This window comes from Glandiceps talaboti, chromosome 2 (assembly GCF_964340395.1).
Source record: "Glandiceps talaboti chromosome 2, keGlaTala1.1, whole genome shotgun sequence".
NCBI classification, from domain to species: Eukaryota; Metazoa; Hemichordata; class Enteropneusta; family Spengelidae; genus Glandiceps; species Glandiceps talaboti.
The window spans coordinates 6,575,428-6,595,839 of NC_135550.1; the positions used below are offsets into that span (position 1 = coordinate 6,575,428).

At 36.3% G+C, this 20,412-nt stretch overlaps 1 protein-coding gene across 2 annotated transcripts; it reads right to left on the reverse strand.

The window, feature by feature from the left end:
- Positions 1-10,234: 10,234 nt before the first annotated feature.
- On the reverse strand, positions 10,235-18,309 carry LOC144453629 (splicing regulator SDE2-like). 2 transcript variants are annotated; one of them, XM_078144955.1, is made up of 8 exons: positions 18,181-18,309; positions 16,171-16,245; positions 15,939-15,981; positions 15,089-15,200; positions 13,974-14,143; positions 12,985-13,072; positions 11,919-12,339; positions 10,235-10,500 (listed from the first exon to the last, which is right to left on the reverse strand). In XM_078144955.1, the coding sequence occupies exons 1-8, from the start codon at positions 18,283-18,285 to the stop codon at positions 10,270-10,272; spliced, it is 1,245 nt and encodes a 414-aa protein (XP_078001081.1). In that variant the 5' UTR covers positions 18,286-18,309; the 3' UTR covers positions 10,235-10,269. The 2 variants fall into 2 exon arrangements, with proteins under 2 accessions (XP_078001081.1, XP_078001080.1); XM_078144954.1 differs by lacking the exon at positions 15,939-15,981 and having other exon boundaries at positions 16,128-16,245.
- Between the last annotated feature and the right edge of the window lie 2,103 nt (positions 18,310-20,412).

Genomic DNA, 20,412 nt, shown 5'->3' on the forward strand with positions numbered 1-20,412 from the left:
TTTTGTTATTGTTTGACTATAGTTGGAGTTATCATCAATCACCATTCCAGTTGAGGAAAATTTTCTACAACCTGCCTCAGATGTAGGTACTGTCAATTCAGCAGAGATATGTGCTGATACTTTGGAAGAAAGTCCTGTCAATTCAGCAGAGATACCTGCCAAAAATTTGGAAAAGGGTAGTTTCCATTCAGCTGAGGTGCATCCAGGCGCTGATGGAAAAAGTGCTGTCAATTCAACTGAGACATGTCCAGATACTTTTGGAGAAAGGCTTGCCAATTCAGCAGAGATGCCTGCTAATACATTTGTTGTCTCTGATAAAGACTCTGATGTTACCAGTAAACTACCAGGGGTAAGTGCCATTTGATTGAGGAAGTAATTAATATATTGTAAGGCTTATCTAGTCTGGATCAGCTTGATTGTGGGCACTCTTCTCATCTCTTTCCACAAGCGACTGAAGGCAAGCTGTGTCATTATACTGTTCTGCAACAAAATGTTGTTGCATCCAATCACATCACTCCATTTTAGTTTATTAAGTTCTGTCCTGCATGTTCATGTTCATGCTGGACATGGTGTGTCGTGTGATCAAAATCGGATAAGATGGCGCAGCATCTGCGTTCTAAGACAAGTGTGAATATTTATATTTGACCTCATAAAGAGGAGATTAAGTAACATAGGCATATATCACCAACATCTGTTGGCAACAGTAGGTGGAATTCATTACTTTAATATCTGCACACTATCCTACCGTACAGTGTGCCCTCAGTCATAAGGGGAAGGATGATGAACGATCCCAGTGATGTATTTTACAGTGTAAGGTTTATCTAAAGACCAATACACCATATTCTGGTTACCTGAAGTTCCAGCCATTTGTCAGATAAACACCACAAGAGGGAGCACCAGATTTGGCAAAGTGAGGGATAAAATTGTTGTCATGGCCATTGGTTGCACGAAGCAGGGAATGAAATGTGTGTGAAAGAACTCTGATCTTAAAAGAATGTTACAATAGTGGTCAGGCATGCTTTGACTAGTAGTAGTCACTAATAAAATAGTATTGTGGGAACAACATAGAGAATGTGTGGTAACTTCATGTGTGCTGTCTTTATGCTACAATATTCAACTAATCTAGCCCTAACTTCCTGACGCCAAGTGGCTTGCAAATAGCACTCCTAGTGGCCAAACTGTGAAATCTTTTATCTTACTTATTACTGGAAAATGATGCATTATAAGATGATCCATATTTATAATTCCAGATGCTTTCATTGTCCAGTGAATCTTGTAAAGTACTCTAGAACCACTACCAGATAAACTTGGCTGTTTCAAAAATTTCTACAAGTCTGTTATTTCACCACTTCTATTGATTCAGTCCATGTGTATGGTAATATTGTGTATCTAACATTGACTGTATACATGTCACTTTATATCATTGAACACTACCACATTTTTCACATGACTTTGGTCATTACAAATATTTTGTTTCTTGGTCAGTGTTTTCAAGAAAGTTGCTATCATTAACAAATCCAGGGGAAACAAATTAAAAATTTGTCGATGAAGCTAAAGTTATACAATCAGATATTGCCAATGATGAAAGCTGTTTATAAATAGAATTATCTACTTGGTTGATTTGTCATAAAAATCTGCCTCATATGGATATATGAAACATAGAATTTCATTAGTTTGGCGTAGATGATGTTTGCACTGTTAAAGCATAGATCCTACACGTAGGGTCTCTATGGTCAAAGTGGCACAAGCTGGATTTATAAACTTTCTACTTAAGTGAAAAAACTTACAAAACAACTTCATTTAAACTGTTCTACTATAATTTTAATGATAATACATGCTTTCTATGCCATTACAATTTGTGTTCTGGCATTATTAGAACTGTTTATCGCATAGAAGGGCGTTTCTATACATTTTTGATACGTATAATAAATTATGTCATTGGATCATTTATAAGTTTTATCCTAATACCAGGTTTGAGTTCAGCAAGTTGCAAGCAATGGGTAAGTGTACATCAGTAAGTAGAATACTGTGAGTACCTTTCAATATGCAGAAAAAAAGTACCCCCCAAAAAAACAACAACAAACAAACAAACAAAACCAGCAACAACAACAACACCAACAACAACAAAAAACAAAAACAAAAAAACTAACAAAAAAACAAAAAACGTATCAGCTTGTGCCCCTTTAATAGCATTTAGGATTTGATTTATTGGATGAATTATAACATTTTGACTTGATATTTTATTATCAGACGTTAACAATGATGGCTATGACAGACGGATCCGATTCTTGTTTCACATCTGATGATTTGCAAGTAGACGTACCTGAACTTCACTGGTGCACACTGCATAGCAGTGGAGGAACATCAAAGACAAGTACTTCAACAGGCAAGAGAAATAGCGTTCCTGCAACAAATACTTTTTGTAGAAAAGGAACAGATCAGAGTGCTGAGAGGGGATCAAGAAGAAGCGAAATGGGATGTAGTGTCAATGATAAACAAAATGTAACAGCTGAGAAAACAAAAAAGAAAACAAAAATCGATAAAAAAGAAGAAACGTTCGTGAGAGATACTGTAGGCGTTCAAGATACCAGTCACGCAAAACCGAAAAGAACCAGAGCTGCCACAAAACAGACCAAAGCTACAAAATGTCAACAAAATATAGTCATGACACAAGGTACCAGCCATGTAACTCAAAGAGAAACAGAAACAGACATAGAACAGAGAGATAGCCAGGTACAAAATAAGACATTGAGATCAAAACAGAACAATAACTCTGAAGAGTTTGATCCATATGAGTTAGATACCACCAATGAGTTGTTACTTACACCAGCAACAAATCCACATACCAAGAAACAACCCTCACAACCAAGGAAGTCCAAGCGTAGCTGTGAATCAAACTCAAAGGTATTTACTCTATCTCTGTGTACACTATGTAACCTGTCTGTAACAAATTCTGTCCTAGTCAACATTATGTTGAGACACACACTTTCTTGTCTTGCTAAACTTTCTATTTTCAGTACAGTATATTCTTAACTGAACCTTTGTCATGTTTCATTGTATGAGTTCTTTATAAATAGGTTACAGATCAGTAGTACACAGTGATTTTTGTTAAGGGGTTAAACTTAAGTAAGTATCCACCTGAGATTCCAAAGGGTCACTCCAAAATCAAGTTACAATACATGGAAATCTATACAATTTCTCTGTTACCATAGGTCCCAAACCTTAGCAAAAACACTGGGTTACTTGATATAAATGCTAAATAAAATTGCTATAATTTTTAATTAATCAGAGGAGATTAATTTAATCAATTTATACTTGATTGAAATGTAAATGATATGTATGTATTCACTAGTACATTGTTCAAGTCTTGATATCTTGAAGTCATACAGCAGTGCATCAAATTATTAACAAAATATATAGAAGAAATACTTTGACATGATGTAAAGTTAAACTTAAAGTCGCTTATGTTATTGCATCGATATATTTATGTAAAAGGATGTACAGACCCTGTCCAGTAGATATACAATTAATTAACCACACAATATTTAACCTTGAAAATATAAGTCTTACATGTTTGTGATTAGAGACATCCAGTCTTTTTGTTATAAAACATGATAGCCAGAAAAATATATTTCAAATAATACTTTTACAAAAATACTGTCAATGGCAATGTGCACAACTGAAATCCAATGTTTGGCATATACTTGCAGTGACAGAAACACACTTTAAACATGAAAACACCCCCTACAGGATAATGGAACATCCCATGGACATTTAGCCAAGTGATTATGTAATATTATTATAACCATACCTCACAGACTTCCACTGTAAAAGTCAGACCATTTTGATAGAAAGTCACTCTTTGGACATAACTTGAAAACCACTGATTGGATTGCTTTCATTTGAACAATTTTTTATCTAGACACTCAAATAATGTCACCACCAAATAACAAGGCATTCGGTCAGGCGGTTTTTTACTTTAAGCTGTTCACACACACAGACACACACAGATGCATACACACAGCCACATAGACAGACAGAGACACACAACCACATATACACATTTTGTGACGGCTACAACCCTACTGATTTATAGTGTTCAGTTGTGCTAAAATGATATTAAATACCAGGGTAAAGAAATCAATGGAGTACTAGTAATCTAAGAAGTTTCATCTTTGTGACCATCATTAATAATGCTGTTTCCTTGACAATATGAAGGAGAAAGCTGTGAAGAGGAAGTGTCTTGATTATGGTGCATCTTCTCTCCCCCTTGATATCTTGATCACAACACCAGCTAGATTTAACAGGAAAACCAAAATATTGATTTGTAGACCAAAAGGCAAGAACCTAAGACGACCGGAAGATCTACCAGAAGGTAAACAACCTTTATCTCTACTCTGTGACAATCATGAACCTGAGTTTGGTTAGATCGTATAAATATGAAACAAAACAGTCATTGGTTATCCAAGTTTAATATACCATATATAACTGCAGGGTTTCCATATCCTGGAAGTCCTCGAAAGAGAAAGGATAAATTTGGTATCAGTGATCAAAATTTGTGTAAAAAATTATTGCCAAATTTTTTATACCGTGATTTCATTGAAAATATGATATGAAGACCCAATACCCATGATACCCGATATCTACAAGTTAGTTGAACTTGAAGTCACCATGACTGATACCATAAAATATTGTACTAGTGTATTTATGAATTTATTTTATTTGGTTTTCAGACATACTGTGTACTTTGTAATGGCATCCCAATGTGACCACCAAGTTAAAAGTTCGCATGTGAGAGGACCACCAAGTTAAGAGTTCGCACATTATATAGGACCACCAAGTTAAGAGTTTGCACATTATAGAACTACCAAGTTAAGAATTTGCATGTTATAGGACCACCAAGTTAAGAGTTCGCACATTACGTAGGACCACCATGAAGTTAAGAATTTGCATGTTATAGGACCACCAAGTTATTCACACCTTATAGGACCACCAAGTTAAGAGTTTGCATGTTATAGGACCACCAAGTTATTCACACCTTATAGGACCACCAAGTTAAGAATTTGCATGTTATAGGACCACCAAGTTATTCACACCTTATAGGACCACCAAGTTAAGAATTTGCATGTTATAGGACCACCAAGTTATTCACAATTTATAGGACCACCAAGTTAAGAGTTTGCTGGATTGCAATGTGACAAGGGTGAAATGTTCAGTGTTGCACTGTGTTCATAAGTTTACTGTTGAGTGTTAAAAGGGCACAAGCCAAGTTAATGTATACATATTTTGGCATAGTTTTTGCTGCATATTTATAAGATATTCACAGTATTGTACTTACTGAAGCACGTTTATCAACCACTTGTAATTGACTGAACTCAAACCTGGTACATTTGTATTCAGATATATCTCATAAATGATCCGATGACATAATTTATCATACATATCAAACAATGTTCAGGAAATCCCTACTATGCAATCAAGTGTTCTAAAAATGCCAGAAGACAATTGTAATGTTATAGAAGACATGCATGGACATTGGATTGTGGATTTATTTAAGTATTGTTACTTGAGTGAAAAGCTTATCTTGTTCCACTTTTTATGTGTTCGTGTTTAACATTAAATTTATTTATACGATTATATTTTAATTATTATGTGTTCATGTTAACCATTGAAAGTATTTATGATATGTAATTTATTATGTGTTCATATTTAACATGAAATGTATTTAATAAATGTATTTATATATCATAATATGATATAAATATTTCAAAGTATGAAGTATTTATAACCACTGTATTTCATGCTAGCATTAGATCTTTGAAAGTGTAAGACAGTCTAAATTGTAACAGGAAGAAAGTGTTGTACATCGTCTTTGATACTGAGAGATGGCTAGTGAAAGTATAAGACAGTCTAAATTGTCACTTACGAAAGGAAACATTGTTCATCCTCTTTGACACAGGGATGACTAGAAACAACCGTATCTATGTATTACACGTTGGATAATAATGTAAATTTAGAAGGACAGTATAAGATAATAGTGGCTGATTTCAATCACTCTATTTAGATCTAAGTTCTTTTGTTCCTGTCATTGATTCAAGTCATTTCACAACTATGTTCTTTCAAAGGCTATTTTCTTAGCCCGATGGCACAACATTTATGTTTACAGTGAAAATGTTGTGTTCTGTACATGATGTGATATATGGTTGTATGTATAGTTCTTGTACCTGTGGATAGTATAGAAAATACTTGACTTGTCCAAAGTACATAGATTAATTAATTTACATTGTGTTTCTCTCTAAGAAACATACTACCATACATAGAGACTTGTAATTTATGTCATGTTAAATAAATAGACATGAAAAATACATCAACACTGTTATGGTGGTTATTATTTCACTCAGAAGCTTGTATTGATTTCTGCTACTGGTATCAACTTGACAAGTCTGGCATATGATTTTGGGTGATCACATAGCACCTTGGTAACTTACTAAACTTTGAAATCTTGTAAAGAAGCACTACTGCTCTCGACACATAATATTCACTCATTTTGGAGCTTTCCTGCAAAAGTCTGTATTTTACACTAAAGCTGTCACACTAGTGATTTCATAATTTGTAATTTTACTCAGGTTGTAATCTCTGTCTCATTTAATTAGCATAATTGCGTATAATGAAATTAATTATAATTAACTATCAATTATTTAATTTGTCAAATTATTGGAAGTCAAAAACAGCAACACAATATGTGCATGTAATGTGAATCAAGTATCAGAACTGATGTTTATTTTGTAATATTGCAAGACCAGTTTACATTCTTAGAAGAGAATAAGGGAATCAGCTGATTAACCATTTCTTGTTGGACACAGCTGATATACCAGCAGTATTAAAGCTGCATTACCTGCTACTTGAAACATTTTTGTAAAAAAACAAGCGACCTATCGGTCAGAATAGCTCCGCTGTTGTTTTTTTTAATTTAATTTTTTATTTTGGTGACATGTAGAAGTGGTTCAGGTCTTCACTATGCAGTTTTGTTTTAGCGATGCAATAAAGTGGTTAGTGGTTTCATATGATAATTCCAGTGTCTTACAGCTGTAACCCTGGAAAATTTTAATGATGAATGAAATAAACTAGGGATCTAAAATAATTTTGAGGCAATTTGAATTTCAATTTTCTAACAAATTTACAAAGTCAACAACATTCAACTTGTACTAGTTGTGGTAGATATATATAGGGAAGAAATGTATTAATCGCCATCTTAGTTTCCGTACGGCGACAATCTCAAGTTAAGTACCCGGAAGAGAGTCATTCTCAGCCATACGTTACAGTGGTAACACTCGTTCATGTTCGGTTACCTTTCACAAAGAAAACACAACGAAATGCTTGAAATGATCTTTTTTTTTATTTCTTTTCATCACAACAACAAAATCTGCGTGATTGATCAAAAGTGTTGTAAACTAAACCAGAAAGAATTATCGGACTGGCTAAACTTCCCGATGAACTGGAGTAAGGTCCTACTACTTCCAAGTAAGCCTCGATAGTACTATAGTACGTGAGAAAATCGTCTCAAACTAGCGATACAACTTTCAAAATATAACTTGACATGTCTTCATTTGTTAGAGTTATACAATTCAAGACGGGTTTTCACTCGAAAACAACAATTCTGTGAATAATGACACTCTGAACGCAGCGATTTCTCGGACGATGTTACCACTGTAACGTATGGCTGACAACGACTTGCTTCCGGGTTAGTCCCTCGTGCATACGGGTGGATTGTCGTCTGATATTTTAATTCACACTGTTTCTTGTGACCGGCGCCTGTCAGCAGACTCTGCCATTTTTTTCATCATTCCATTGTATTTAAACCTTGTACTTGACATTTCGCAATATTTATAATTCTCAACAAAATACCTCACAACATGCCTCACTTCGCTCGTACTCAAAGCAGCCCCGCGCGGTATGATCACTGACACTGATGACATGCATGATGAGAGAGAACCTTTTCGGATTTACATGTAAAACGGGGAAAGATACGCAAAACATAATGCAAAGTCTAAAGCCAAATTAAAGTTGTAATTATTTTAATTATTTTTACTTGCCAAATATTTGCATTTTGGAAAGGCAAGACACGTTCATGTCGTTTAACTTTACATGTGAACTGTCGGCCATAACTTCAACCGCATGTCTGGCATGCCCTTCCTTACGCAAGTTGTCTGAATTCTGGTTCACTGTCATTCCAAATTGCACGACAATATAGAATTAACCACAAGTTACATGTTATCTGAAAACATCACACTTTTATAGTGGGTCTGAAGTGTGATTTTAGTGAGTACCAAGAACGTCCTGTGTTGATACTCAAGATGCTTGCTGTGGAAAATCGCTCGGTCAAATGAGGTCACCTTCAGCTTCTGGTCGAATCAGTATAGAGTATGCAAATGAGGATGTTGCGGACTGATTTGAAGTTTACAACCCTGTTTCGAACAAACGCTTGTCATTTGGGCGCCCAATGCGTAGAATTATGACTATAGCACATATTACATCGTTTGTTTGACGTCAATAGTGTCTTTTGAAAAGTGGCAGTTTACTTAAAGTCTCGTCGACTGATTTCCAATATGGCGTCGGTCATTATGCTCATTAACATATTCATTTTTTTTTCAAATTACAAAAAAAAAATCATAAAAAATAAAAATGAGGATGTGCTGACTTGAAATTAACAAATCTGAGTAAGCTACCCCCTGCGCATCAACACGCCAGATATCAAAGCAATCTAATAAGAGGTTTTCAAGGAGTTGATGAAAATGACATTTTATGAAAAAAAATCATAAAAAATTGAAAATGGCACAGATCAACTTGGCATGAACAAATCTGAATAGCCTCCCCCCAGGGAACATGCACACCAAATATTGAAGAATTCCGACTGTCACTTCCGGAGTAGATAGTAAAAATATAAAAGTTTGACGGACACATATGATTCACTCTACTCTCTATACCTCAATACCCACCTATACCTAAAGCTACGCTTTCAGCTTTCGCTGACAGCGGAGCTAAAAATGTTGTTAGATACAATAATTACTGACTAAATCTTACACTCTGAACAGTATTGCATCACCCCTGGGTAAACAGATTTATGTAGCTGTAGTGTGTATACAATAATTCAAAATAAAATTGATTTTGGGTCAACACCCCAAAAACAGCGCCCTCAACGGTGATCATAATTTCAACCTGTTTCTGTGCTACTTATGGATAATATCAACCACTGATTAACATGTACAAATACAATGTCTAATTCTTGGTATTTTAACAACTAGTACAGTTTTATTATGGGGGACAGGTTCAAAACTAAGCTTTTGATCAAGATTGTCACTAGACACTACCTACAAATAATATTAACCACTAATTAACAGATACAATGTCTTTTTGTAAGTAACTGAGTAATTTTTTTAGTTAATATATCTGGTTACCCGATGAAAAAGAATGTCCCATTTGCAGCAACACATAGGTCCTATCTGTAGTTACACTTTGTGGCTGGTTATGTACACAGCAGTACATTTGTAAACAATCAAGTGAACATTTCTTCAACCCAACATTCTCATGACATGCCCAAAGGATTAGCTCTTTCGATACATGTGGGTTGGCAAATGGTGTTATTTCTATACTATAACTATTGAAAGATTGATACTTTAATTGCAATACAGGCCAGAGGCCTAAAGAGCTTATACAACACAAAATATACAGTTCAGAAGAAAAGATAGTGGAAGCCCTGTATGAAACTTTGGTTCTCATTTTGAAAGCGTAATAAATGAAAAATGCCTGCTCATTTAACTTTGTGACATTTTGTGAGCTTACCAGTGATATAAATTTATCAAATGAAGGGTTTTCATAAAACCATCTTGGGAGGAATTTCCTTCTCAGTCTCTCAATAATGAGGACAGAATGCTAAGAAATGATACTAGTTTTCAATAGCAGGAATAATGTGTAAGCTACAGAAGTTACAATAACGTAAAACTTCGCATGATGAAATAACATCCTCTATACTATAAGGAAATACGTAAGGCCCATTTTGGATTTGGATTAAAATGTAGGGCTATAGAAAAAGTTGTCTTGAACAAAAGATGGTCTATGTAATTCTTATGGTTCCACTGTTAAGATAACACTAATGTGAGATCCTGGGATTGAATCCTTGGACTTTAAGGTGGAAATGCTGTATTCCATTCATTTTGTCAAAGACAAGGTCCTTCATTATGTTGTCCCTAAGTCTAACAACAAACATACTATTCATGTCCTCTTTGATCCTTTCGTCTTCCCTTTTGCTGGTTTCGCAAACAATGAAGCATCTATTTGATGTTTTTCAAGTCCTTTCACTGAGTACAATCTAGTGGCTCTTTCTTGCAGTGTGCCTCCACATTTCAGTCCTCTCTTCATCAGTGTAGCTTTTAATCTGTCAAGACCGAGTGATTCCAGTTCTGATGCAGATTGATATTCCTCCAAGTTTACCGGTTCCAATACCTATTAAGATGAATGTTGAGAGGTCAATGTAAAGTCTTCCTGTTCCCACCGTTAAAGGGGAACACCACTCCAAGAAATAAAGGTAGTTTTGTACACTTTGGGTTCAGGAGAGTCAGTTAGCATGTCTCACAATTGCTATATTTGGAGTTAAAAACACTCAGGACTGATGAATATTTATGTTCAGTTCTGTAATATGCATGTCTGTTGACTCCCATGACACCATTTATGTCCATGGCAAGGACCATCCCAGGACAATGAATCAGCACCAAGCTTTAAGTTGGTGTTTCTTGCCAATGTGTGTAATGTATGTGGTGAAAAACCATAAAATGACCTCCAGAACCCAACGTTTTATGAAAATTCCTTTGATTTCTTGTAGTGGTGTTGCCTAGTGTATAACTGAGGCCCTAACTTGACCAACAACAGAGTACAAAATACACATTATAGTACAAAGTAAGTTATCTAAGATCAATTAACATCAATACAGCAAGATAAAATCTAGGTGTTTGAGTATGTACAAATAGTTAAAGAAGATGTGGCATTTCTCAAAAAGTTTTAGTAACCAAAAATTGTCATTAAGTCTTATTATATCATCTGGATATCTTGAGCGACTTCTATCAGTCGGTAGATGTGGTTTATGATGTTTCAAATAATTGGAATCATATATATATGTTATCATATTAACCAAAAGCAATCACTAAAACTTACAAAGTTACAGACTGTGCCCCTTTAATATTACAGGTAATTTCCAACTTTTTGAACTTGTAACTACCCTTCTAAAATCAGCAGTACTGCACACAGGATTGAGTGGAAAATGCTAGTCTTGAAATCTAGCTTGTATGGTGTTGATCCCATTATTAAAAGAAGTGAGAAACCCTGTTATGAGTATGTTGTACACTTGATCAAGTAAAACAGTGAGAAGTGCCGTTACATTTGTACTTTGCTGTATATCTCAATAGATGTACAATCGCTGACATCAGACTATGTACGAATGGAAAATGTTACAAACAGGGAAAGTAAACAAATAAATTGGATTAATAATGCTTAGCACGGCATGTTGGTACAGCAGAAACATGTATTACATTTCATGGTTTGATAAGAACAGTTTTATGGTCTCTTTGCATGTACATCAATTGTCAGGGGAACTTCAAGTTTGTTTGTCAGTGTGAACTATTATGTCAAGAGGCCATACAACTGTTGTTATCAAATGTTGGGATGTAATTCTTGCCTCTCTGTATTTCCAACATGCTATACCAAGTGTTATTAATCCAATTCATTTGTGTACTTTCTCTAATTGTAACAGGTTCCATTCATCCTCAGTCTGATGTCAGCAATTGTAGTTTAGAAGTGTATAGCGACAGGACATAGTTTTCTATGACAAAAACCTAATACTGTACATTATGTAAATGCAAAAACAATACCTGACTTTCTTCTTTGGCTACCTGTCTGTCTTCTTTCTGTTCTTCTTTTTCACTGTTTGGAGGAGGAAGCATACTAAGTAAAGACTGTCCTTGTTTCTTTTCTTGACTGTTATCAATTTCACTGGTAGCTGTAGTTGGAGAATCACTATGTACTTCACTCTGTAAACTCTCTTGGTTATTACCATTGGGCTCTGTTTCTGTGTGTGACTGTTCTCGAACTGCTGTATCAGCGCTGGTCCCAGGTTGACCTTCGACCTCTGTGTTGGCGTCTGTTCGTAAAGTACCCTCATGTTTCATCTTTTCTACATATTTTTGACACAATTCTTTCATTTCTCTGTCCTCTTCAGTTTCCTCCTCATCATCATCATCACCATCCTCATCAGAGCTCAGATCACTGTCAATGTCAACATCAATCCCTAACCTATATACAGAAGATATGAACATTGGTTAAACAGACGGAAGTAGAGGCATTTCCATAAACTTTAGGTTCTGTAGTGTCATTTTATGATTTTACATCAACTTATACTCTATATGTGATTGCTGAAAACCACTGTACTAAACCTTGTTCAACATATGCATTGTTCAATGGAGGTCCTTGCCATGGACACATGTTGAATTTCATGTTTTATATATTGTCTTATCTACTCTTATATACAAAACTGTTAGTACATACATATTCATCAGATTGATAGTCCATAATCTTGCCTATGCCTTTCAACAAAGCTTTGTTATTCCACGTAGGGTCTATGGTTATTCAAAACATCAAGGATTATATTCATTGATAAAGACTGTATTACTTTCTACTTGTTACTTGTTACTCCCAATGTATATTGTACATGTGTACATATACATTTGTACCCCGGCTTGGATGTTCCATTTCGACTGACAGTCAGTCATTAATGAGGGATATTGGCCAAACAGGGCATCAAGGACAGCTATCATTGTGTTTATTAATTGAGAATGAGTAACTATTCCATCATCCATGTACATGCAACAGCTGTTTATCACATTATACACTATTATGGATTCACTGCTAGACAGACACTTAATTGGCAAGTTTTCTTACCAGAATTTTTGTTTCTTTCTTCCACTGCCCTCTGTGTCCTTGGTTTTCCTCTTCTTAGATGATTCTTCAGATGCAGCAGCTTGAATACCTGAATGAATGGAGGAAGTCAGGTTAAATTCTACAACCCATTCTTTACTTATTCAAGTTATTGCATATGACATCAATTTATGTAAATTTCTCAATAATTCTGCTATATGATATTGATATTGATTTTCAGAAGATAGGTGTATATGGTACAATTTCAATATATGAACAATGCACTCAGATCAAACAAATTCCATGTGTCCCTGGTTATTAAGTCAACCATTGAGTTCGTAATGATAGCAATCAGACTGAAAGTGTATGAATCTCTGATAGAAGGCGTACTATTTAGGAGTCGCTATAGACCAAGACATGAATTGGAAAATGTATAGACAAAGTATGTGAATGAAATGTCAAACTAGTAAGAGTTATCTACCAGATTAGACATTTTATTCCAAGATCAAATCTCATTCTACATTATAACCTGCTTACATTGCATTTAGATCAGGGGAAACACATGTACAACCTTTTTACAACCTTTTCTTTGATTACAAACAAATATAGTCTGCCTCATCACATTTTTGGGTCTTCATATGCAACAACATGAATGGTATATGAGCTAGACTTTCTCGCAGTCCTCAGAGCTTCGCATTGTTAAAACGGCTGTTTTGTATGTACTGATTTCTACCACATATTGTACTTGCTATACCTGTACTGTGGGCCCTTACTGACCACATGTTACTGTGATGCTCAGTGTTATTGCGAAGCCCCGATGTCAGCCATATGTGGTTGATGAGGGCACACAGTTCACACAGATATTCGAGTACAATTATGTGGTAGATATTTGTACATACAAAACAGTCCTTTTAGCAATGCAAAGCTTCGAGGACTGTGAGAGAGTCTATATTTGAGTTAGGCTTGAAGAATTCCTCTATTTCTCAAATCACATCTTTTAAATCAGTTCTTACCTTGTGATAGGGCATCGCTTACATTTTCCATAATAGACTGTTTCTGTTGTTCATACTTTTGATCATTAAAGAAATGTCTTGGTTCTGATGCCATTTTTTCTAACTTTTCTCTTCTCCTGACTTCTCTTTCTCTTTCCTTGTCGGCCTGTTTTTTCAGCCACTCTGACAACCTATTAGAAATACAATTGGTTTATAGTCCATCCATCAAGCATTCCATATCACTTGTGAAATGTTATGACATTTAATCTCCCATGGAAGGTGTACCATCAACAAACTATTTAGTAGTATCTATAGACCAACACATGAATTGGAAAAATGCATAGACAAAGTATGCAAATCAAATGCCCAACTAGTATGATTAGAAAATAACATCAAAGTCCATATTGGACTATGTGCTGCCCTTTGGGGTGTGTTTTCTAACCCCTTGGTCTACAATGTGGTCTTTTTTTTGAGCTGAATAGTCTAAAAGCTGTACATTATTTTCAATTTTGCTTGGTCTAAAATGTGGTCCATTGCCTTTACCAAATCATAACTGCTATTAACCCTAGCTACACAGAAAACTTTCCAATGTTGGGATATTTAATTCGTGTGTAGTGTCTCCAACTATGAATGGATTTTTTTTTTGCGTGTGAAAAATAGTTTCTAGTGACTGCTTCAAGTTTTTTATGAAGTGTTTATATGCAAATTCAACTGACGTCCTAGCCTTTCCCGCTACCTTAATTGCTCCCAGAATGTTGCATCCATTTATGGGAAAAATAAGCAAAAATTATATTTTTGCAATCCATCATTTCCTTAATATAAAACTACTACAAAACATATTTTGGTCTAAAATTTGACCTTCTAAAAATCTGTAATGGTCTAAAATGGGGTATTTGGTTTTGAATGATAAGGGGTCTAAAATGGGGTTTGGGGTTAGCAGTATTGGCCACACACTCCTACCAGAACTGGCCAGTGGTATCATCCCCGGGTACTACCAGAACCAAACCCTCCCTCCCTCCTGCTCTCTCTGAAGTACTGGAAAGTGTTGATTTCAGCAAATTCTTGATCTTTGCTCTCAGGGTCCAAGCTCTTAGCAAAAAAACACTGAAAGATAAGATTGTTTTTGATCAGCTAACCTTTTCTCATCATTGATATCTCTAAGTCTTCTTCCACTCAAATCACGACAGGCTTCTCTGTTAGTTGTCTTTTCAATCTGAGCACCAATCATCCGTAACATAGAACCAAAACCTGTGAACAAACATAATATATTCTTCATCAGAGTTCATTTCTACAGACAATTAGTGTTGTACTTAATTAAAGTGTATGATATCACTCTGGTAGTTGTGCCTTCAGTTTATGAACTTGCAGTGCTGTTTAGGGACTTCCAATGTTTACACTATGTTGATCACAGGGTGATTAGAATCTCATTTACACTTAGAATCGCACAACAGAGGGAACTGCTATCACTCACTTGTGTAATCTACGACATTGAAGAACAATAGATTTAGTTTGCATCTATCTTAGTAAACTGAAAGCTGTATTGCCAGTATCATAATGTTGACATTCAAATTACATATAAATATAACATTATCAATCATTCATACAGAAAGTCCATGGCAGAAATTAAGTTCCTGGGTTATCCTTTCAAATTCTAACAACTAGTCAAAACAAAGATGAATGGCTGGGCTGTCCTTCCAACACCACATCTAACTTCTTATTCTCATTTACACTTACCCCCATTACCACCTGGTAGTCTGTAACAGACATTGTAGAGTACGTTTTCCCATTCACACTTACCCCCTTTACCACCTGGTAGTCTGTAACAGACATGGTAAAGTACCTTTTCTCATTTACACTTACACCCTTTACCACCTGGTAGTCTGTAACAGACATGGTAGAGTACCTTTTCCCATTCACACTTACCTCCTATACCACCTGGTAGTCTGTAACAGACATGGTAAAGTACCTTTTCTCATTTACACTTACCCCCTTTACCACCTGGTAGTCTGTAACAGACATGGTAGAGTACCTTTTCTCATTTACACTTACCCCCTTTACCACCTGGTAGTCTGTAACAAACATGGTAAAGTACCTTTTCTCATTTACACTTACCCCCGTTACCACCTGGTAGTCTGTAACAGACATGGTAAAGTACCTTTTCTCATTTACACTTACCCCCTTTACCACCTGGTAGTCTGTAACAGACATGATAGAGTACATCTTCCTGTATTTTGACATCATCCTGTATTCGTCTACCATTCTGGACGAGGTAGATGTCATCAATATTACATCCCTGTAAATGTAAGAAATGCACTTTATCATATGAAGGGATTTCCTGAAATACAACTCCTTGAATGAGTGAAGCCTTATAGAAGTCTTGATGATATTTTAAGTTTGAACATTTCAGATTGCATCTATGCAGTGCTTGCATGGCATGTGTGGGTCTGTGACTTGATTCTGACTGTTGTCACTTAGGTATGTAAGGGTCCCACAATTGACAAACTGAGCGTAAAAGTCCTCAAAATGTGTGGAAAAGTGAGCAAACGACGTCCCAAAAGAAAAACACTATGTCCCCATCATTGATATCATCAAAGTATGAACAAGTGTCCAATCAACATATGTGAATGTTGGACGTGGTGCCATGGTTATGGGTACTGGATTTAGTAACGAACTTGGTTTTAAAGTGCTGTATGCAGAAGGTGCCAGTACCAGACTTAGTCCTGCTTGCAGACGGAGTAATTGAGAACTTGATTCTTCCTTGAGGGACATAGTATCATATCCTGTACACCATATGCATGAGGGACATAATCAGTATTGCATCCCGTAAACACTGTCTGCAAACAGGATTATAGTCTTGCTGCTAGACGTTCGGGCTTTCTTTCGATGCTAAAACTATAAGCGAACGAAGTTCGCATGTGAGGGCCTGCCCGAACAGTCTAGCGAATGTCATTTTCAGATCGGACATTCCATTGAGATTACATTGAGCGGTGGGTTGGGCCAGCTATGCATATATATACTTTAATATATTCAATAACCTATGACCTCGGGAATCTCTGCATGCAAGTGTTGACAAGCACATTTACGTCATTACTATGGCTTATCGGTTTATGGTAATTGTGAGTTTGATGAGTGTGTAGACGTTGTCATTCACACATTTCGGTTAATGCATTGGTGGTTATTTATACAAGCCCCTCCTTAAGATGAATATGCATGAAAATTTAGCTATTGTCCTCTGTTTGTGCTTGTCGCTAATACGGTTCTCTGATTGGCAGTTATTTATATCCTGATGACATTCGCTAGACCTCGGATGTTCCATCCTCGATAGCGTTGTTCGGCTGTGTGTCGTATTTTATCGGAAGAACATCTGAGGGCTAGCTGATAGACTAACAGGATTATTAAATGTACACCTCACCATTCTAATAAAAAGTGTCTGGTATGTTTTGTTGCTTGCTGTGATGTTGCCCTATGATGTCAAATCAAACATCTGTGCATACACTCTATGCATAACAATTGGTCATTCACAAGTACAACCCTGTGTTTAGCCATGGCAAGTAAATAGCATACAGAATAATTCGGCAGCTACTACACCCAAACAATACAATTCATAAGGCTAGTTCCAGGGCTAGTGCTATAAACTGTAGGTTTGATTGCATCCACATTTCTGAAATGGGTAATATCTTTAGCAATAACATAGCTCATTTTTGACAAAACAACTTTGACAAAGAATTTGTTCGGGTGTTTAATACAGTATTAAAATAAATAAAAACATACTTGGTACGAGCAATATTATGATTCATTGCCTACTCTCGGGCAGCGAGTTACCTTCGGCTTGGGCATCATCAATATTAGTTACATTTATGACCACCATCCCTCGGGTGGGCAATAAATCGTGATACTGCCCTTGCTACCATGTATTATTATAAAACTATACCACCAGGATGTACATGGTATGGATGTATGCAGATGACTTAGACTGGAACTATGCTCTGACAGTATTTAGATATTTGCATATTCAAAATCGAGTATGTTTCTGTCTACACCGCAAAGTTCGGGGTAGTGATCAAAGCTGGTATAATAAAGATTATTTAGTGACATCTCATTCTCACTGACTAATATACACATCCATGCTTGTAATTGTAGTGTACAAAACAACAAAGCATGCTCCATATATGTGTACACAACATCGAGCTCTTTCGCGATTGCAGATGCACGTGTGACGCATACTCACTTCATTTTGGCACACTTGTACTTTCAAACCGTGGACACTATCACCAATGCCATCTCCGACCTGTAAACACCTCGTCTTACCATTAATATCATAAATAACAGACATTGTTGATCTCGTAGACAACGCACTTTCTACGTAGTTGAAACCGGAAGCTTCGAAGTGACCAACAACGATTCTAGACTGAGAGGGCGCACAGCAATGCCATCGAGAGAAGCGTTCTCACCCGCAACTTGCGGTCGATCATTTGTAATGAGGTTGGGGTTACGTTGTTTAAGACGTTGAACGTCAGTTTCTCAAATCGACAAAACAACATCTACTACCCCCACCCTTTGTTTGATGCCAAATGCTAAAGTCTTCCTCTATTAAATTACACATTTTCCAAACTACCCCCCCCCCCTTTAGACTGTTTGTTATACACTCATAAGCTTACTAGGCCTCAGCCGACCGTAATCAATGATGTGTTATTTTAGACTCCTATATCAATATTTATGTTATTGAATATTTCTCATTACGAAAGTAAACTTAGGTAATTTTTTTCTGTTCTTATCTTGGGTCTGTGATATGTTCTATTTTCTAAAATTCTCGTTTTTAATCTCGTTGTTCTATATGTAATGTATTTTTATGTACTTTCATTCAATGCATGAGCATCCATTTGATGTATATATCAAAACTATAAAGAAATAAAGAAATAAAGAAATAAAGAAACACAAATACTCATGTGTCCCATTCCATGTAGTTGGTACAGGCCTGAGTGTTTTAAAACATGTTTAACCCTTTTCTTTCTTTGTTAATATTGAATCTGACATGGCATGTACATCGTATCTCAGTGTATCTTGGTTGAAATAAAAATAGTCTAGTTCCTGACAGGGAAGTATGGTGATGAAGTATGGGATAGTGATGAAGTACATTGTAGTACGGAATACGGTCTCTGCCAGGAATCAGACTGAAATAAAAACCACACGTGACTCGTAACATCCAGTGTCGTTGGTATAACTAGTTATATCAAAATTATAAAAGCGCAAAAAACAATTTATTTTTATGATACCCATAAACACTTACACATCCATCCATCCCAGTAAATATGAGCATTGTAGGCGTTAATAGTATATACTAAGGGAACGAGCAGCGTTTACAGCGGGGGGGGGGGGGCTGATGCCAAAATGGCGGGCTATGATGAAAATAAATTGGGGGTGCGAAGGGGTGACCTTGAAAATTCTGCTGGTCTTGAAGGCGGGGGGGGGGGCGCAAAATGTTTTCACGTAATTTGAACCAAACTAAACTTCAGGGGAGTGCAATTGAATCTTTGAACTAAAACAGCCGTCGTACGCGTTTACCTTGTACATATGCAAATTGTTCACTTCACTTACCTACTATATATTTAATCACGAGACAGTCGATAACAAAGCGAACGTGTGTATGTAAGTTAAAGTGTAGACAATATAGCCATGCAATAAAGTATTGAGAGTAAAGTTGGCCGGAAGACAATGGCTTTCAATAATGTGTATGGTTTGAAATTTAAACGACCTACATGCCCTTATTCAAAAAAGAAGAAGAAGAAGAAGAAGAAGAAGAAGAAGAAGAAGAAGAAGAAGAAGAAGAAGAAGAAGAAGAAGAAGAAGAAGAAGAAGAAGAAGAAGAAGAAGAAGAAGAAGAAGAAGAAGGAGGAGGAGGAGGAGGAGGAGGAGGAGGAGGAGGAGGAGGAGGAGGAGGAGGAGGAGGAGGAGGAGGAGGAGGAGGAGGAGGAGGAGGAGGAGGAGGAGGAGGAGGAGGAGGAGGAGGAGGAGGAGGAGGAGGAGGAGGAGGAGGAGGAAAGTGGTCGCTAGCGATTATAGTGATGCTGTTTCTCCCCAAATAAAGATTGAAGGGGGAAAGCTTTACTGACTAAGTATTTCCAAGTATAGGTTACAGCTCAACGTGAGAACTCTCCTTGGAAAGCCCACATCTATTTATAAAGAAATCTCTTAAGTTATGTATGTATGGACTTTTTTTGAGAATGTGGGGGTTGGGGTGGGGGTGTATCACATACAAAACAAAAATACTTGTCTGTGGCGGTATATATTAAATAGTTTGACTTGTGCAACGATTTCCATTTTGTACAAATTTCGATGTTGAGGACTATAAGATTATGAAGTGAATATGCCTCCAGTTAGTATAATATAAATGGGTCACAATTTACGGTGCACGTGGTCCACCCTATGAATTTAACCTTTAAGTTTCCTTCAATATTTCATG